The sequence below is a fragment of the Eschrichtius robustus genome, chromosome 6 (assembly GCF_028021215.1).
Source record: "Eschrichtius robustus isolate mEscRob2 chromosome 6, mEscRob2.pri, whole genome shotgun sequence".
NCBI classification, from domain to species: domain Eukaryota; kingdom Metazoa; phylum Chordata; class Mammalia; order Artiodactyla; family Eschrichtiidae; genus Eschrichtius; species Eschrichtius robustus.
Window position 1 is genome coordinate 100,899,083 of NC_090829.1, and position 21,732 is coordinate 100,920,814.

Below are 21,732 nucleotides of genomic sequence, written 5' to 3' on the forward strand. Positions count from 1 at the left end.
GCAACCCCTGACCCTTGTCTTTACCCATAATCACCCAGCCTGTGAACCTCAATCTCAGGCATCCCCAAGTGTTCACACCCTGTCATCTTTCCAGCTCTCTTAACCCACTGTCCCAGGTGCACCCACCACACCAGTCCTCCTGCCTCATCACAGCTTCCGGCCTCTCTCACTCTGTCCCTTTCAGCTCCCACAAATTTTCGTATCTTTTCTATCCAGCCATCAAATATGGCTAACACCCTCAGAGCCTCTTTTGTTTGTTCTCTGGTCATCCCCACCCGGAAAGATTCCAGCTTTATCTTTTCCACATAAGTGAACGCATCTTGCTTTAAAAATCCACAGGGATATGCACAACTATGCAGATGTAGGCTGCCAATAATTCACGATTTACAGCCTCTGCTGGAAATCAGTCTGCAACAGTCCCCATTTTCCACAGCAGCTATTTCAAACCTTTGCCACGCCCCTCAAGCCACGCCCCCTCCACCATCCCATCCGTCGCCCAGCAGAGGCACCTACCTTCTACTTCATGGAGATGCTCTCCTATGGTCCTGCCTCCACCCCTCCTCTACCTGCCTCACAGCACATCTGTCCCACTTCCTTCACTCACCCTCACCATAAAGGGATGAAGGACTCCTCCTCTAAGGATCCACCAGGGCAACACTTCATCATAACGCTTGATGTCTCCTAAGGAACCCCACTTCCTCGTCTGCCCCTTCTGCGAGCCCACCATTCAAAAGTCTAAGTCCAGGGACAGACTTCTCCTCTGCCTTCACGACCAACCTCCTTAAAAGGAGTCACCAACCCTCACCATCTTCTTTCCCTTTCCTCCCAGTGACTCCTTGAGCCCCTGCAATTTGGCTTCTGCCCCAGTTGTGCTCTGACCACTATCTCTCAGAGACACTGTCCTACTTGCTAATTCAATGTACTTTTTTTCTGCCCTGGTCTCATATGATGTGTCTGCAGGAGGTGAGACTGAATCTGATCCTGAAAACCAATCTTCCTTGGCTTCCATGACATCACCCTGAGGTTTCCCTTCTTCCTCTCTTAATGCTCTCTCCATCTCCTTCAAGTTCACATCCTTCTAGCCACTCCCTACATATCATGTTTCTCCAACTTCTAGCCCGGGGCTACTTTACCTTCATGATCTTCTTATGAGGTCTCATTTCTCACAGATTAATCAGATGATTGCCAGATTTGTATTCTCAACTCAGACTGTATATCCAACGATCAACCCAACATCCATACCCACCTGGATGCTTCACTGGCACCTCAAACTCAATACATCCCAAACTGAACTTAATCATGCTGTGTCTCCATTCTTCCATTTTCTGTAAACTGTAACATTCCCACTTGTTAAAAAGTCAGATGAAACATCAGAACACCGTGACCTCTCTCCTAGAATACTGCCAGCAATGAACGACTTGTTTCCTTGCTTCCATTCCTAAAGTTCCCCAGTCTGCTCTCCAGATAAAAGCCACAGCAATCTTTTAGATTTCAAATCTAATCATCCTTAAAGGCCTCCATTGGCTGTGCACCCTTGTCAGGATAAAATCCAAACTCCCTAGCATGGCATTTAAGGTCTTGGTGGATCTAGCCCCTCTTTGATTCGATCTCTTGTCACTCGCAATGCTCACAGTGCCTAATGTCACCATATGCAGTCTCAGGCATTCATGGGAGCCTATTTTCTCCCCCCTCTCCTCTTGCTTCCTCTTTCTCTTACTACAGGTATGTCTTTGCACAAAGCTATTACCACTGCTGAGACCATTTCTCCCTTGCCCTCTTTGCCTGGGAAATTCCTACTACAACTCAAAAGCTTTTCAGAATGGAAACTGCCTACACTTATGCGTGCATGCGTGCATGAGTGTGTGTGTGTGTGTGTGTGTGTGTGTGTGTGTGTGTGTGTGTGTGTTCTTCCAATAAACAACTCTAACACCCTATTTTTCCTTGTCACCACAAGGTTAGGGCAAACAACTTTATGCTTTCAGCATGAGTAGGACTATTACCTAGATTACTTACAGTTACCAAAATCTGGCATTCATAAACTAAACCCAGCTGCTTACTAGACAATTCTAGTTAGTTTTCTCCTAAGATATCTGGCCACAACACATTACTTGGCAGAATCATTCCCTGATATCAAGATTGGGTAACTGGTGGCACCTTTCAGCAGGACCGGGAATACAGGAACAGAAGGAAATTAGGATAAAACACACTGAATTCAACTTTGAGTAAGTCAAATCTCATACTCAGTGACCTTCACAGGAAAGGTCCATCAAAGAATTGGCTCCATCACCCTGAAGCTCAGGAGAACACATTGGGCTGGAGGGACAGATGTGATTTTTGTCATTGGCTAAGATGTAGGTAAAATCAAATCAACCAGGGCAGGTGTGTAAGGTGAGAAGAGAAAAGAACAAGATGACATAACGTAGGGGAAAACCATTCCTTCTTGTTATGGTATAAACACTTCTCCAACAAAAACACTGGGCCAGAATAATAAATGTTTTTAATTCTATGAGAGCCTTTTGGAGCTCTCAAATCAGTATCTGGCACCTGGGGAGGCAAATTTACTCACAAAAATCTAGAGTATGTACATGACCCTTCATCCCCAGTTTCCATTTTCATAAGGTATGCCACCACACCACAAAGTAGGACTATTCCAGGTCTATGAGAGGTTGGAGCCGCTGCAAATCGAACCAGATACCATGCAATACATTCAACATCCAAGAACTCTGAGATATCAAGGCCCCAGAGCAGCACCAGCCATATCAACAGGCTTAAGCCCTGGCAGCCCCTTTGGTCATGTGAATGGCGCAGTAACATGCAGTGCAATCTCCACTTCAGGCACCCTGACAGCACCCAGTCTTTATAGAAGCAATCAAGGGTGAGAGTTTTTGACTTCTAGCTAAAGTTCAGTGTGCATACATACGTTCATTTATGTCTTCTTTTCAAATGTTACAGAGAATCAATGTTTCTAATAGCTGATTTCCATACCATTCACCCAGAAAAAGTCAGCACCATTCTTAAGCAAAGAGTTAGATTCTAAGTTGTTGTCAGACTGTATATGGCAAGAAGACAGCTCTTTTCCTCAGTACCTAAATTGTGTTGGGTATCGTGCAGTGCAGCACGTGTTATCTCAGTTAATTCTAAAACACTTCTCTAAAATAAGGATTGACACCTCCCACTACAGAGCAGCAAACCAAAGTTCAGAGAGGTTGAGTAAATTTTCCAAGGTTAGAAAGCTACCACATGGAGACCTGGGATTTAAGCCCAGATATGTCTGATTCCAAAGAGTGTGTTCTTTCCATCACTGCACGTGTAATTTTAAAACTGTTCCAAGGAGGTGCCGTGGCTGACAGAGGCAGGGAACAGTGGCCGACTCAGAGGCTCCAGGCTACTCCTCCCCATCATCAACAGGGGAGCGTTGCTTGAATCTGTTTATATAGGGGCTTCCAAGTCCAACTATAGTTGAAATTTTTAAAAAGAGAGTTCCCGTGTTTGAAAAAGAAAAATCTTAAAATCTTGATATTAAATTGACGTCATATTGCTATTTGTATCGCTGACAAAAAAAGGACAGCAAGCATGCATTAAGGCTATAATTTATTTTTAAAAATTAGTTCAGTAATTATATTTCTCCTAACCATGCAAACATTTAATATATTTAAATTTGACTACCATTTCACCTCTGGCCAAAAAAGAGTTGAAAAAGACCAATAAGGAAAGAAGAGTTACACAAATCAAAATATAAACAAATGCATAATTTAATATATTCACCTTACTAAACAGTACTGTACCCTCAATATAGGCATTGATATAAAGGACAATTTGTGACTATTTTTATTCAGTGAGATACTCTTGAGCTACAATTCTCCCAGTTTTACATATCAGTGAACAGTGGCAACAATAAAAAAAAAAGCGTGGTTCTTTCTAGTAAATTATTTATGATAATATTAAAAATAAGGGTTATGAATTATTAACAACTAACAGTAATATGCACTAGATTGACACTCCTCGGTTGTCCCTAGAAACATCATAGGCATATAGCAACCAGACATCTCTTAAAAAATACCAGAACCTTCACCAAAGTTGTATGATCAGTTATGAGCAACAATTCTAAAATGGGGCAAGAGTTAAACTTTATATAAAGCAGACGCCAAGCTACTGAGAACAAGCCTAATAATCATCAAGTTATTCAGGCCTGGTTTGGAAAATCTATAACCTATGGTTCAGATTTAATTCATTTTATTTAGCTCATGACTCATTCTGAAAACAGACTTACTGCCACAGCTCTTTTAATTTTTAATAGGATTTCTTTTTGGTAAATTAAGTTTATAAGTATACCTTAACAAATTAAGTTCACAAATGGGAAGCACTATGGTATAGAACTGCATCTGAATTCTCCTGCCTCCTCTCAATAATAATATGAGTTTGTCAAGTGACAATCTCTCTGAGATTCACTTTCCTCAACTATTAAGAGATAAATATTCTGGACTTCCCTGGTGGCACAGTGGTTAAGAATCCGCCTGGCAATGCAGGGGACCCAGCTTCGAGCCCTGGTCCGGGAAGATCCCACATGCCGCGGAGCAACTAAGCCCATGCGCCACAACTACTGAGCCTGCGCTCTAGAGCCTGCGAGCCACAACTACTGAGCCTGTGAGCCACAACTATCGAAGCCCGTGTGCCTAGAGCCTGTGCTCTGCAACGAGAGAAGCCACGGCAATGAGAAGCCTGTGCACCGCAACACAGTAGCCCCCCCCCCTCAGCAGCTAGAGAAAGCCTGCGCGCAGCAGCAAAGACCCAATGCAGCCAAAAATTAAATAAATGAATAAATAAATAAATTTATAAAGAGAAAAACAGATAAAAATTCTGATTAACACTGGAGATAAACCACACACACTGATTTCTTGTCTTGTACAAAACACTCTAAAATGACAGTAAAGGGTTTTTTTTAAGTTATAAATACAAGGAGAGGAAGAGAGTAGATATTAGCAGATAAGAGATTTCAGAAAAAGTTTAGGAGGCAAAAGCAGATGAAGGCATGGTAATTGACCAGAAGAAGCTTCCACCCAAGTGTCTGCAACAGGGAACTTTGATCATAAGGGGGAAACAATCTACAGACAGATTGTCAGCAGACCACCTGGAAAAGCTCAGGATTTGAAGACTCTAGGTACTACTTAGGGCAATATGAGACATGGGCTTAAGAGCAGAGTTTGGTTGAAAATCTCCAAATGGAGTACTTGACCCCCAGGGCTCTTCCTCCATCCCAAGCAGTTAAACGATCCTCCCTACCTCCCAACACCTCTATCTCCCAAACAAATTTATATAGAGAGAACATCTCTGAAAATATTGAGACTTTTGGGCGGACTGAGTTTGCAGTATCAAAGGCCATCCATGTAGAAATGTCTGGAACTCTGACAATCAAGTCTAGAGCTCAAGAGGGATGTCGGGTAGAGATTTGAGAGCCAAAAGATGAAGTAATAAGATTGGAAGATACTACTTTGAAAGACTGATGTTGAGGAGGGTTGAGGACTTTGAGAAACATCTACATGAAAAGTAATTTAGCCAGAAGAGAATCAGTGAAGGAAACAGAAGGGAATGGCCAGAGGCAGGAATTGGAACAAGAATGTACAATATCATAAGTGCAAATATAAAAAAGAAACTTTCTGGAAAGGAGACAAGACTTGGAAAATCAAGTGTCTCAACTGGTTAAATACAATAAGAACTAAGAAAAGGCCACTGATCTTAGCAAGAGGTCAGGGTTTCATGGAATGACTCTCACTCATTTAACAACTATGACAATGTATGGCAGGCACAGTACTGATTTTCCAATGTCTAAGGGAACCAGGAGAGAGACCGGAGTCAGATTAGAAAGCATTAAGAATTAAACAGTGATTATGACAAACTTTCATAAGAAATCTTTGAGTTAAAGGTAGCAGTAAAATGAAATGACAGCCTGAAAGGAAACCAGACCCATGAAAGGAAAAAAAAATATTTTTTAAAATTTTATATATTTAGAGAGAAATAGAGGAAGCCAGTGAAGATGGAGAGATGGATGCAGTGCAAAGCGAAGTCCAAAAGAAGGTGGGAAATTAGAGACCAGTACCACTAGCAGGGGGATTTAGGGAGCTTAGCCTTGGAAGGCAGGAAGGGATGAACAGTCCTCTGAAGCAGGCAGAAGGGAGCAGGGCATTATAACATGCCTTCCCTTTCTTTTAAATAACAGTAGACATGAACACAGCAAGAGTCTAAGGCTGCAAGACAAGAATCTACATCCCCTATAGAGAAATAAACATAGAATATGGACTAAATATCTGGAATTTTGCCAGCTAGATACAAAAACTGATTAACATAGAAGAAATATATATTTCAGTGGAACGGTAGCTGCACATGTGAGAAACAGATTCCAATGTTAGCAAAACAGCAAAATTTGTATAGCGTATAAATGATATTTTAAGAACTAAGAATCTAATTATGTCCAAAGATAATATAAAGCTTCTACAGTCTCCAGTTGTTTGAAAAATATAATTAATTTTTTGTAGCTTAAATTTATAACAAAACAATCAATATCTTGATTTGGTATCTCAAGGTCAAATACAAAAAGAAATGCACTAAAAACATTCATTATACATAAATCTGTTACATTTTACACTGGAGAGGAAAAATGGTACACATTTTTCCTTATCATGGAAGGCATTATCATAAAATTCAGGTTAAGAAGATGGAAGCATGGCAAGAAATGTCACATTACAGTGGAGTGCTATGTTTCAGAAAACCATTCGTTACAAAGAAAGTAAATGCGTGTTTTATGCTAATTGCTAAATAAAAAACTTTAAATGAGGCTATTTAAAATAATAAGATCATAGATATTGTTGCTAACCTTTCTTTCCCCCTAGGTATGCAGCTGACTATTGATATTATCAAAATATGTACTTTTTTCTTTTCTTTTCTTTTTTTAATTGAAGCAACAGGGATTTACTGTATAGCACAGAGAATTATACCCAATATCCGGTCATAACCTATAATGGAATATAATCTGCAAAATGTAAGTATTTTTGATGCCTGGCAGCAGCAGGTCCCAGAACAACTGGGTCTGTGTAGCGAGGTTGAGGAAATCCTACCAATAATTTCCAGAAAGTAAAAAAATACAGTTACATGGTCCAATGAGAGTGCCATGGTGCCCTTCTATCATGGGTTAACAAAACTGCCCAAGTATAAGTAATCCTATAGGCCTCAAACCATAAGAGAAACAGTTTCACAACATGAGCCCTGTTTACTTGGAGGCCCAAATCCCTAACTGAAATTATCCTGGGCACTCAAACCAAGATACTAAGAATGGATAGAAAAGATCATAATCATGGAGGCCCAGCCACTATATCTGCCACCACATAGACACTGAAGCCACAAAGATGTAACTTTCTGGAGCAAAACTCTGCAGGTGGAAAGCAGGACTACTGGAAATTAAAGTCTGAGGGCCAAGTGTGAAGACTAAAGGTTTCTTTCAGTGAGATTAATAGCTGAAGTGTTACATATCAGTTCCAGGCTAAGCAGACAAACAAGTAGAGACCAAGAGAGGAGAAAAAAGCAGGGAAAACATGAAGGTTCTCTGAAGCTCAAGGGTGGGTGCAGAGGTAATGAGGGATTAAGAGAGAGAATGACAGGAGCTGGCAGCCAAAGCAACTTTGAAGTGTGAGATCTCAGAAGTAACATACGGGGCTTCCCTGGTGGCGCAGTGGTTAGGAATCTGCCTGCCAATGCGGGGGACACGGGTTCGAGCCCTGGTCTGGGAAGATCCCACATGCCGCGGAGCAACTAAGCCTGTGAGCCACAACTACTGAGCCTGCGCATCTGGAGCCCGTGCTCCGCAACGGGAAAGGCCACGACAGTGAGAGGCCCGCGCACCACGATGAAGAGTGATCCCCGCTCGCCACAACTGGAGAAAGCCCTCGCATAGAAACGAAGACCCAACACAGCCAAAAATAAATAAATAAATAAATAAATTTATTAAAAAAAAAAAAAGAAGTAACATACGTACTTCCTGCGAAGCAACTCAAGAGCAAGGTTGCACGTATAGAGTTAGAAGGAAAAATCTTGAAGTAAGGCAACTCAGGACATGTAAAAACTGAGCAAGAGGGAGGAAGCTACGGAGCCCATGCAGTGGTAAACCAGCAAGCTGGCTAACGACTGGCTGAAACAGAATAGGTAGCAGGTGTTATAAAACCTGGGAGCAGGATTTAGTAGCCAAATTCACAAAGGAAGAAGAAAGGGAAGGGAAGCAAGGTGATCCTGATTTTTTTCTTTCAATGAAGTTTTTAAAAAAAATCAGATTCTGATTTTTTTTTCTTTCAAAAAAATATTTATATTGCTAACTATGATAGAGGAGGGAATAAAGAATGAAAACAGCTTTATCTTTACCATATTTAAGGTCTTTGGATCTCATATAATGTTTAAGAGTCCCCATATCAGTAATGAAGAATTCAGATGACTTTCTGGTCCTTCCACTGACCAAGCTAATGTACCCAGAAATCCCTGGAAAGCACAAGCTTTCTCCTTGACTGTCATAAATCGTTTAAAAAGAAAGTTAACTGGGACCAAACTCCATGAATGGGAGACAGCTACCAAAACTTGATCACATACCTGGCCTCACATCCCCAAACAACACAAACATCCAATTTCTACAAAATCACTTATGACTAAAAAGAAATGTTATAAGGTTTAGTGGTTTTCCAGGATTTTTAATCACACTTTTTAGTAACTATTTGTGTAGAAGTGTACCTTATACTCTTTTCATGCTTGTCCTGTAGATGCAGGAAAAGCCAGTTCATATATGAGCTGACAAACATATCATCACATACTAATGACATGTACGAACATGTCATTAACTTCTACGCCCTCAAAAGCACTCTTAGTTGTCAGAAGCATTTGAGAAAACACAACATAAATCAAAGAAGTTCCTAGAGAAAAGAGACTGTGGAGGTCAGATGATCCAATTTACAGATTAGAAAACCAAGGCACAAAGAAGTTAAATGCCTCAGCTGAAGGCCTCACAGTTGGTTAGTGGCTAGGCTGGGGTAAGAGCACCACTGCCTCAAGTCTCTCCTCAGTCCTCTCCCCCTACCCACACCCCAAGATGCAACTGTCCAGTAGAGCTGGGCTGGAGTTCCACATCAAGTAATAAGACTTTATGCTCTTTTTGAAACATAAAATGAGATGACAGAATCTAAAAGAATAAGAAACAGCAGAAACTAAGAAACATATTTGCTTGATATAAAATAATATTAATTTAAAACTATACCTTTACTGCTTCTGATGAAAGTACATTTTCCTTTTTCTGACTTGTGCTCATGGGCTCATTTTCAACACTGAAAAATAAAAACCACAGTTTCTTTTGAAATTAAAAGAGAATTACTAAAATCATACAGTTTCTGTGTTTAATGAAAAAACTGAAAGGTCCTTTATATCTGCCATGCTCAAAAGATTCATATACAAAGTGTTATACTAAGAAGATGTTGATAGGAGTCTCTACACTTGAAACACACATTTGAAAATGCTCATCCAGGCTCCAGACATTTTTGTGAGTCCATTCTGCGCTGTATTTTCTTATGCTGACGACCAGCATCACACTAATGATGCACCTGAACAAAGGAGCACCAGTGTACAGCTATCATAATCTTGGAAAGTGTTACCTTTCGTTGATTTTATCTATATTAAGGCTCTCCACAGTGTAATCTTTCTTTAATGCCTATGCTGAGTGTTATTTGGAATATATTTCTACTCAGCAAATTTTTATAAATGTATAGGGTCATCTAGCGAATTCTGGGGATATTCAAACTAGATGCAGGTTTATCTAACCCCGAATGTGTCCCAGATGGCCCCTTAAAATTCTGATTTTCCAGATAGTCACTTCTAATTGTCCTGTCTGGAATACCTTCACAGATGCCTTATGAGATGTCACAATAACCTATTTTGCCTATTAGGCACACATACGTTTTAGATCTAAATATTTATGTCTCTATGCTTACATATTATTTTCTTTCCATACTTTGATAATCCTAGACAAATTGAGTAGCTCCACTTTAAAGGTTATCATGACACTCTACCATGTGCTGGGGATTGTGCGAGGCCTTGAGGATTTAAGAAGGAGTAGGTCAGGGTCTTTGTAAAAAGTCTAGTAGGGGAGACTGATACACAAACAAACAAATAATACAACTTGATACAAGTTATAACTGCTGAATGAAAGAAGTGCCATGGAGCACAGAGGAAACAAGAGGCAGTGATTCTGCCTGCTCAGTCAAGTGCCCACAGAGGACGTACAAAGGCAGGAGGTGATAGAGAATACGGTATTTTGGGGAAACCGTGTTCTGTTTGTTTGTTTTTAATATAAGACTGGAGCACAGGGGACTTCCCTGGTGGCGCAGTGGTTAAGAATCCACCTGCCAATGCAGGGGACACGGGTTCGAGCCCTGGTCTGGGAAGATCCCACATGCCGCGGAGCAGCTGGGCCCGTGAGCCACAACTACTGAGCCTGCGCGTCTGGAGCCTGTGCTCCGCAACAAGAGAGGCCGCGATAGTGAGAGGCCCGCGCACCGCGATGAAGAGTGGCCCCCGCTTGGTGCAACTAGAGAAAGCCCTCGCACAGAAACGAAGACCCAACACAACCATAAATAAATAAATAAATAAAAATTAAAAAAAAAAAAAAAGAGTAATAAGATGTCTTTAAAAAACAAACAAAAAAAAAAGAATCAATACCCTGAACTTTTGCTGTGACGTGAACTCAAAGCAGTATTCTAGCTGCTGTCTAAAATGGGACACCCATTCGTGTACCATTCAACAAACTGTCCTGAGGGAGGAGCACTGGAGATCCAAGGACAGGTGAGACTGGGTCTTCCCAGAGCCGACCAAGGCTGACCTTGCCCCCAGCTCAAATTCTTCCTCCTCTGTCAATTCTTCTGGATACCAATAAGCGGATAAACTGTGTGAGAATATACAAACATACAAATACATATAAACCCATGCCCCAGTGATTACTTTTTTTTAAAAAAAGTAATCTCATCGTCTCAACTCCTTACCAAGACCTACCTCATCTGGCCCCTGGCTCCCTTCCATTCTGTTGTCTCTGCCTATTCTGGCATCTGTGCCAACATGGTCCTGCCCCAGAACCTTGAAACTGGCTCTTCGCTCTTCCTGGAAAGACCTTTCCTCTGATTTGCTCATGTCCTTACTTCCAAATATCATGCAGGTCTTGGGTCAAATGTTACCCAATAGAGAGGCCTTTCATGACCATCCTCTCTGTACCTTATTACAGACTCACTACTTCCATCACGTCCTCTTCCCTCACCCGGCTTTATTTTACTTCAAAGCACATTATATATAAATCTAGATAACTTTCCCATCGGAATACAAACCCTCTGTAAGCAGAGACACATTTAGATATTCAAACTAGATTCTGAAAAGTAATGACCCATCTAAGATTTTTCAAAGGGTGAAAATTATCTTTATAATTTGTAGAAGTATATGTACTATTGTAGAAAATGACAAAGCACCATTGTTAAGTGAAAAAAAAATTCAGGTTTCAAAATCCTGAAGAGAACTTCTACTTTTCTAAAAATATGTATACATGCATGTGGACATGCACATAGGAAATGATCTAGAAGAAGAGTACTCGTCTCTGGGTGGATAGGGTTATGTATGAGTTGTGCTTTTTTTCTTTTTGATTTTCTTATAATTTCATAGCTGTTTTAGAAAAGCATATATTACTATCAAAAGGAAGAAAAAACAAGTATTGTAGTTGATTTTAAAACATAAAAACAACTTAGTGAAAAAATGCTAGCAAATTTAAAGTAGACAAATAACTAAATACTAACAGTACAAATATTTCATAATGGCAATTTCTTTGTATCATAATAAACACAACATTGCCAAATAAGATCCCTATCTGCCTACCTAGAACAATGGAACAATCAAAATTATTACCATACATATTTTCAGCTTTGACTGAAATACAGCACAATGCCACCCCTCCAGCCAGGGTATGATCCTTCTTGCTTCGACAACGAAGACAATAAAAGGCTGAGAGTTTACATCTCACCCAACCTATTCCCAGTTATCAAAATTTAAAATTCAAAGTATTTCATTCCTTGTCATAAGAAGCATGGAAGTTATAAAAAATTATGATCTGCCACTAAGGGGAGCATCCATGTTTTGTATAAATTTTAGTACAAAGAGCAAAGCAGAAATTTCTAACATATCATGTAGAAATCACACAAAATTAGTATTTGTGAGAGCATTCAAATACCATTTTCATGTCATTTCTGGCACTACCATTTGTGCTACTTGCCATAAAAAACACATAAAAGATGTGCTCCTTCAAAAGCATGTTGTACTACTCTAAACAAAACTGTATTTTATATACATGGAAAGGTTGACTTTTGATTTAATCCCAAAATTATAACACTTATCTTGGCTGAATGAATAAAGGGAAGTGGGAAGAGGTGTAAAATAGCTAAGTCCTCATCTACCATCACCAGAAATTAATATAAACTGTCTAAAGTTTACAAATCAAGAAAGAATAGTAAATAGACACATGTACAGAAAGGCCAGAAGAAACAGCTTAAACGAGATTAAAACTGCTTCCTCTAAGAAGAGAGTCTCAAGAATGGGCCTACACCTGTTAAATGCTCCACAGCCCCGTGAGACACCTTGGTACTTATTTTAAGAGGAAAAGAAAGATTTGTGCTATGTCTGCCTTCCCCACAAAACTGCAGGAGTGTTTTGAACCAAAGACCATGCTGCACTGGATTCCCAGAGGCTAGTACAGGGCCTGGCACAAGTGGTACCAAATGAATTCTTGTTAAAACATTGGTGAGGTTTTCAAATCAACAGATGAAAATGTTAGAACTACAGAGAGGAAATACCCAATGCATATTCATATGTAACCTTTCCAGTAAAACAAAAGTCTTCCTAATCTACACATCTATTACCCTATGGAGTTTTGGCTGGCATGATAAAGCTGGAAGAGACCTTAGCAATGAGGTCCACCTCCCTCGCTTTATAATCAAAGACAGAGAGCTAATGAATTGCCCAGAGTCACACTGCTACTTAAAGCAGATGATTTAGGTGATCTCACAAAAATGAGCTGATATTTTTGATGCTCTGTTAACTCCACCCAGTTTCACATTGCAGATTAATAATGCATAAGCCTTCCTCATACCTGTAGGAAGTATCAAAATATCTAATTATTATGCATTATAAATATTCCATTTACTTATAGCCTTAATCATAACTTTTCTCACTTGAACAAGTTAATGGAGTTCATTCTTTCTTTGGAGAATTTTTGCCAACTCAGGATTATAAATTCTCTCTCTTTTTTCCTCTTTTATACAGAGATATTCACTAGGTCATAACCAGTCTTTTTTTTTTTCTGAAATAGATAATTCACATAATTTTTTTTAAGTATAAGAAGGTCTAAAATGAAAATTCTCCCTCCTGTTCCTCATTAATTCACCCAGTCTCTCATCCTCCCTAAGTAGTTAACACAACACTAGTAACAGACTTTTTTCATACTCCCCCATTTTCATATGCAAACAGGAGCATACTATACACAGTGGTTTGTATCTTGCTTTTTTTATTTTTTTACTTAATGTATCTAAGAGACATTTTCTTATCAGTACATAAAAAGCTTTATCATTCTTTTTGACAGCTGTGTAATATTCCACTACATGGATATAACACGATTTACCAATTAGTCCACTATTGATGGGATTACACTTTATTTTTCATCTTTTGCTAATTAAAACAACACTGCAATGACTAAACTTGTAGAGGCAACTTTTGGCCTGTTTGCAAACTGTATACAGCCAATGGAATTCCTAGAAGGGGACTGTTAAATCAGAGTATGTGAATGTATAATACTGATAGAACTTGTCAAATTGCCCTCCAAAGTGGTGTATCAATTTACACTCCCTCTAGTAGTGTATGAGAGCTCCTGCCAACAAACTCAAGTTTTGATTATCAAACAGGTGGAATATGGTATCTTGCTAGTCGTAATTTGTATCTTTTTCGAAGGAGATGATTGACTCTTTTTATGTGTTCAAATATAAATTTATAAGTTGTATAAGTGTATATATTTTCCTCTCTCAACTGCCAGGACCATAAATTCTTTATTGTACAGAGCACTGACCCAGGCCATCTGGGCAGACATCCAGCTGCATGCCATTGTTTTTTATTTCCATTCAATACCATTTTCTAAGGCCTGCCTTCTGTTTGGGTCTTCCCAAGTTAAGCAGGGGATGTAGTCACATAATGCTGTAGGCTTTGAATTCAGGAAGGAGAATTCGACTCCTTACTCTACCACAAGATGTTGACACTTTTGATTAGTTATTGGACCTCTCCAAGCCTTAAATTACGTTATCTGTAAAATGGAGTAAAGATTCCTCACTCACAAGGTTGCTTTGAGGATTAAGTGAATGTATATGTTTAAAGCCCCAAGCATAGGGCTTGGATCTTATTAGGGCCTCAATTAAGGGTGGTTTAGGTTTTTGTTTTTTTTAAATTTTTGAATTTTTGAATTTTATTTATTTTTTATACAGCAGGTTATTATCTATTTCATACATATTAGTTATCTATTTCATTACATATTTCATTCATGTATATATATTTCAATCCCAATCTCCCGGTTAAGGGTGGTTTACTTTTGTCATCATTAATCTGTCAGGCAAAAAGAAACACTTGACTAAGCAAACTGTTGTTTCTGCTGCTTTGGGATATTTCCAATTACAGACCCCCAGGGATTAAACACTGAGAGGTAATCCTGCTGGAGTTGTACCAGTACTTGGCCTTCACAACTGCCAAGTAAACAGTAAGAATTAGTTATTTCTGGTCACAAAACTTCAACTTATTTCTCTATCAACACCAAGCCATTTTGTATAAGGATCTCCGCTTACTTGGAATGCTGATTTTTGAAAGGATGCGCTTTTCTGCTTCCATGTAAGACTTGCTGAGTCAAGGAGGAGCAGGTGGGACTGAGGGAAAGCACTTCCATCCCTGCTGGTATAGTTACTGCCACACCTCCCCACTAGTCTGCCTTGGCCAAGGCTGCTCATCAAACCACGCTCAGAGAGAAGGTCAGAGCAGCGAGAGGACACTTCGTATGAGAAAGTCTTCATACCACGTCTGACCCTCATGATACAGTACGTGCGTTCTGAACCACATGTCACACGCCCCAAATACATGTTTGGCACATAATGAGCTCATCTGGAAAATAGAGACATACATGTTTATCTCCTCCATTAATTTAGGAACTCTCTGAGGGCAGTTTTGGTCTTTCATTCATCTTTGTATCCCACTCCTTAGCAACATACTTGACAAGTAGCAGTCACTCAAATTTATGGAATGAACAGACTAAAAAAATATAAGACTCTAACTTTTACTTCATGCTGATACTCTCTTTTCAGTAGAGAGCCTGGATTACTTTCCTGAGTTTCAATTTATGTCAACCTATGTTTTCTTACTACCACAGTTGTACTGGCATTTCTGGTATATCTGCATGTCAGTGTATTTCATCAAAACTCTGGTTAGGAAACAAAATATTTTACTGAGGGAGTATTATTTTCCTCTTACTTTACGGAATGTGCTATTATCCTTTTTACATATTTTCCACTGAGATGAAAAAAAAACCCCCAAAATGTTTGCTTAATCAGAACTTTCAAAGTTAGAAGTGCTGATTAAATTTACTGCAGGCCAATTTGAGGTACACTTGCAACTTGAACCCGTTTACAGTGTACAATTGAGTTAGCTTTCAAGGAGTTTCCTCAGCAAGAAACAGAATCCCCAAGGTAGACATCTGGCAGACACCCTGTTAAGCCCAAAAGTCAGAAATCTCACTTGAATAAAAGTATGGTTTCAACACCATAAAACAGTCTATATTTCTACTCCACTGCCATAGGTAGGTTCTGTGCTTTCCATTAACCTGGAAGCTCAAGATTCTCACAAAATACACAGGGCTGAGGACTTCTGGAATTTTCCAGTCACCTTTATTGCTGCAGGCATGAACTACAGATGTGGTCCTTCAACACCACATAGGTATCTCTTATTCCACTAAACTAGTTACCAATTATTCTCTATAGTGCTTTCAAATCAATGAAAATGCAATCATGATAAAAATTCGGAGAACAAAGCTCCTTTTCCTTACATAACTGATGCTGTGGTCAACATTTAACTTGAAGGCCAACAGTTCTCATGCTGGTATCAGGGGCATTATTGACATTTTTTATGAGACTATCTCCTGCACTACATCCCATTAGCATCCTGGCTCTACCCATTTATCAATCACACTCAGCCATGGTGAAAAGCAAATATTCTCTGAACTTTAAATCAATAGCCAAACCCTCTGTCTAGAGAGCTTTATGGTGCCCCCATGTTTCAAAATGCCCACCGTAAGGGTACGAGTGTACTAACCCTCGCTTAAAGCCAGTAATAAGTGCTTTAATGCTCCTCAACAGAGATTCACTCCCTCACCTGAGCTAGGTAAAGGGGACACCAAGATGAGACACAGCCCTGCCTTGGGTCTAGTGATCCTGTCTTACCTTCTATCAATAGCACTATATTGGGATGCTCAAAGGAACAGCCAAAAAGAGTATATGTGAAATGGGCCACAGCGTTACCCATTCTGGAATAAAGGAAGGAAAGGTCCAACTGACTTACATATTCAGATGTATTTTGAAGGAGCATAGTTCAGCAGGGTGGTGGGCAGAATGGTGTGCAAAAAGAATCAGAGCTTCTGAGTCTGAGAGACCCAATTTCAAATCTCACCCCTGAAACTTACTCCTGTCATGATTTGGAGTAAATCGTTCTCCACTGGCAGTGCTATCACTCTCCCTGCCACCCACCTGGGTGGAGGTGTTTTGAGTTCTCCCAATGACTGGAGGATGCAACTGGCAATTAGTGGGCGGGGCTACAGATGCCAAATGTCCTGCAAAGGACAGGAGAGCCTAGTTCGACAAAGAATTGTTCCACCCAAGATGCCAACAGTGTCCACACCTAAGAACCTTATCATCCTCAGTTTGCTCAACTGTCAGAATAGTGATAAGCATACCAACCTTCCAGGCTGAGAGTGACATTTAAATGAGACAATGCAAGTAAAAGTACCCAGCCCAGGAGGAAGTGCACAGTGGGCCCCTGATAAATGCTGCTCTCGCCTTACTATCTCCCTCCCGAGTTTACGAACATTGTACAGAGCTCATTTTAAACACGTCCATCATGTGTGATATAGCAAAGAAACAAAACTGAGCAATCATCTTCTCAAAGTGGGGAAAATTAGAAGGCAGGTATCCTCCAAATTTCAGTTTAGCAGTATCTGTTTAAAAGACCTTCACAAAAATTCTCTAAGCTTTAAATCGAGAGCCAAACACTCTTTGTGGCCCAGCGCTAATCTAGCTTTCTTAACGCCTCTTTCACTCTGCCCCACTAATGTATACAGCCCCGAAGAGATCATAACCTCTGAAGGCCTTTGCTCAGCCTAGAAGACCCACTCCCTGTTTCTCTCTTCGTGGCTAAATTCTCTATCTGTGGAAAACACCAGTGCCTTGAAGGCCCAGGTAAAACCACCTCCACCATGAAGCCCTCCCTGCTCTCCCCTATCACTTCTAATGAGTCCATTCATTGCATGCTCATAAATTGGGCTAAACATTAGAGCAGTGAATTGAATTCAGTTGCAGTTTTCATCTCTATAAAACCTAAAACAAATTAATATAAACACTTCCTGGATCTAGTCAACCACCCAAGACATAAGTACTGAAATGTAATTCCATTGCCAACACCTGAATTCCCATATACAACAGTGTTGATGCAAACAGGCCTTCTTTAACTGCTGAAGGTTAATGAGAACAGCAATGAACACAATATAAAAATGATGTGTTCACAGCAAATGATGCCCAAATAAATTACAGCACACCATGAAAGCAAAAGTTTTCCTATGGTTCAAATAGGGAAATATTGGACAACCTGAATCATGGCGTGGTACACAGTGCTACAGTCCTAGCAATCCCCAAAAAACTTGTGTTTGTCCCAGTCGGTACCACATGCATTTTGTGAGTAGCCAAAAAACAGCTGTTAGGATAATGCTGTAAATTTTACTTGTATTGGTCTTGTGGTTACGTTTGTGTTTAATTTTTAATTCTGTTCTTAAGAAATTGTTAAGGAATTCTGTTCTTAAGGAATTTATGTCCCATTGGTATTTGTACACACACAAGTTACGTCACAAAATTCACGTAAGCCAACACTGGAAGTGCAGAAACAGAGACTATACAACCCAAGTTTGAGAGAATGCATTTTGTTTTGAGTACATGAAAAAGTCAGAATGCAGAGATTAATCCTTAATGTATGTTAAGGGGGCTCAGAGTTGCAGGCACTGCATAGGACTTAATACTTGTTCATTAACTGAAAAGCAGCTGTGTGACTTTGGGGAAGTTTCTTTAACTGTTTCTTATAGTAAAATGAAAATACTGATTGTACAGGTCTGTCCAACCTCAAAGTGTAATATTATTAAAATACTCTGTCAATTGTAATGTGCCAGACACACCATAGATGGTAGGATGACTGTTTTCAAGTGGTCTTCTTCCCTTCTCCCAGTTCCTTGAGAGAAAGGACCTTTTTCTCAGTCATCTTTACATCCCTGCCACACCAAGCCCCTCGTGTCTGAACAGACTCCCCTGCATCTAAAATCACCAGTACAAAAGGTAAACCAGCCTCCCACTAAAACCAGAAGTTCTTACTGCCTCTAAAATAAACAGCCAAAACCCCCTTCATTTTGAAATAAGATCACAGTGACAAATCGCAATTGTTTCCAATCTTGTTAACACCAGGGTGTTGTGTTACTAGGACATTGTTTCCATTTGTTTCATTAAACTTTCAATAAAGGCTTTGTGTCTGTTTATATCCTTGAAAAGAAAGATTTAAACTCATTTAAAAGGTGAAACACCCACACAAAGGATTATCTGCTATCCCCTTAACATCTGGCAAGTTCTAAAAAAGATGAGGACACAATTAGTGTTCATATAAGCACAATTAAATTTCTCATTGTCAAAAAGCCACAGTGGGTGCCTCTCTGGAGATGAGAATGGAGAAGTGGTAAGGAGACAAGAGACAAGTTGCTGCAGTGGTTAGCTCCAGACAGAAAAGAGATTTGAGAAGTGCCTAAAAAGCCAAAATAGGGCAGGGCAGCAGGCAGGGTTTCAGGACAATTCTGATATAAACCTGAAATTGGCCTGCCTGTTCCCTGCTAACACTGACACAAGTTTCCAACTTTTGCTGAGTCTACTTGGGATTTCTTTTAAACACTGCCTCCATATTATCCAAGACTGTTAGTGCTGTTGCAGTGATGGCAGGCACCACAGGCTGTCTGCCCACACCAGCATTCTGACATTCTGGATGAGTCCTGTCAGACTTCAAAACTATTTTTAACTACTGTGTTAACTCTGAATTTTAAATTTTCTCTTAATAGGGCAATAATAGCTGAAGCTTCCCAGGAGAAGTTTTCCAAATATTATAGGAGCTTTCTTGGAAAGATGTGGCATTTTATTAACAGATGGTCATAATGGAAATGTTTCACAAATAGGGAAACTGAGGAACAGATAAACGACTAGAATCAAATCACAAGACCTGAATAAATATTGATGGAATCAGCTCAGTTACAGTTACAGTTGTTTCCTATCCATTTTTCTTTGAAGCCCTCCACGAAGCCTTTAACATCTGAAGTAAACACAGCTTTCTGGAGAGCGTCCTTTCAATCACATGAGTGACCTTCTAGCGCAAATTGGGGGAAGACGGAGCCGTAAGCCTCTCTTGCCATCAAAAGTTTAAAACAGCGAGTTGTATATCACTTAACCCCTCTTCCTCCCTCGGGACAGATGAAAGGACTCAGGAATAGGTAGTTTTATTAGACATGAATTTTTTTTTTTAATTTCGATTTTACAGCAGCAGGTGGAGAAGGAAAAAAAGACTGCAGAGAAGGGGCAAGTTTTCATTACTGAAACCAAGACAGCTCGAGTCCTGGTTTCTGGAATCTGTCTGGGAACTTGAGGCAGATGTTTCCGAAGAGACATGGGAGAGAAGGGCGGCATCATTTAAATGTCAGGCAATGGTAAATAAGCCTAGCGAGGGTTTTACATTTTGATGGAGTCTTGGGAACTCAGCATCACCATTCTTTTTTAAAAAAAAAAAATCATTTTGAGAAACTATGAAAAAAATGGCAAAATCCCAGCCAAGGGGGTGGCGCTCCAAAGCGTTACCTTTCCCACAGAAGTGGTTTTAGGATCGCGCCCTCTTTGCCCTGGCGGATGGCTCGGCTCACAACTGTTCCCCATTACTGTCGGCAGGACGCCGGGGGACTCGCTTTTGCCGCAGAACTTGGAGAGCAGACGCGACTGTGGGACGGGAACCGAATCACATCCGGGGAGGGGAGGTGGGGAGGCAGAGCGCCCCGCGGGCTGGCGCGGCCTCGGGTCACGAACTTCACCCGGATTTAACAAACCAAGCGATGCGGCACGAGAACTGGGCGAGAAGGACGAAACCTGAGCAATGGAGGAAGAACAGAAAGTGACGAGCGCAGCCTGGCCGAGAGCGGCTGGCTGCGGGCACCGGGGCCAGGAGCCCCCCGTCCCGCGAGTCGGCGCAGGGCCCCCCGACGTCCCCCCCGGAGCTCCCACCTGGCTGCGCCCCGGCCCGGCGCGGGCGGCTGGCTTGTCCCCGGCCTCTCCTCCTCTTCCTCTTCCTTGTCCCGGGAAGGGCTTCGGGGAGCGAAGAACCGGGAGAAGCTGTGCCAGGGGGCGCCGCCCCTCCTCCGGCCGCCGGACATCTCCCCGGCGCGGCAGCCGGTCCGCGGCCGTTCCCGGGGAACGCGCGAGACGGTGTCCTGCGCCCTGAGACCGGCGCCGCGGGACCCGGCGAGAGCAGGACTGACTCGGCGCGGGCGGGCGGGCGGGCGGCGCGACTCAGACCATCTCGGGCAGGAGAAGCGCGGGCGCTATGCGCTCCCAGAGCGGCTACTTCTCGCGCTGTGCGGCGGCTCCTCCTCCTGCCCCCAGCCCGCCCGCCCCCGGGAGGAGCCAGAGGCCGCGGCACCGCCCCGAGCCCGGGACCCGCCGCCGTCCGCCACCGCCGGCCGGGTCCTCGCTGCCGGCGCTGGCCTGAGACCCGGCGGGACGCGCAACCCCGCTACGCCGGGCTTTGGGCTTCCCGCCCAAACGAGCTCCAGCCCGTTTGTCTTTTCGCTCAAATTTTCCTTCCTATTACTGATTTGTTTTTCTATCCTCCAGCCAATGGACGGAACAGTTTTCAGACTTTTGAAAGAAGTTCATGAACTAAAGTTTGTGAACACACCTGGTAAACTGCGGTACGAGAATGGCCTTGGCTGCCTTTCAGCTAACGAACAGCTATTCCTAAAACAGCTTCCCAGGGCTGCAAAAGATGAGGTTACCCCGTGGCCGAGTCTTAGAAGTGGAGGGCTCCGTAGGTGCCTGTCTAGATCTGTCAACAACTCGTTTCTTGTTCGGCTGGCTTACTACTGTGTGGAGTAACTTACTCTAACCCAGATGTGTTTTGATATTTCTCACACTCCGTGTTACACACTACTCCCCGGCGAACCCTCTTGCAAAACGTCACTGATCAAAAACAAGTGTAATTCAAACTTGTAAATGCTGGAACAAATGTAGTCATTACACAGACGTCACTGAAATCTGGAGACCAAAA

General features: G+C 41.4%; 1 protein-coding gene across 2 annotated transcripts in view; it reads right to left on the reverse strand.

Annotated features, from left to right (window-relative positions):
* Positions 1-20,926, reverse strand: part of CRYBG3 (crystallin beta-gamma domain containing 3) — a 105,459-nt gene extending 84,533 nt beyond the window's left edge. Inside the window, exons 1-2 of one of the 2 annotated variants that reach the window (XM_068546884.1) lie at positions 20,691-20,926; positions 9,284-9,350 (exon numbers count right to left, since the gene is read on the reverse strand). In XM_068546884.1, coding sequence (XP_068402985.1) covers positions 9,284-9,350; positions 20,691-20,839 — 216 coding nt within the window. In that variant the 5' untranslated portion in view covers positions 20,840-20,926. Of the gene's footprint in view, positions 1-9,283; positions 9,351-20,690 lie in introns of those variants that run through there. The other variant, XM_068546885.1, reaches the window with a different exon arrangement.
* Positions 20,927-21,732: the final 806 nt, after the last annotated feature.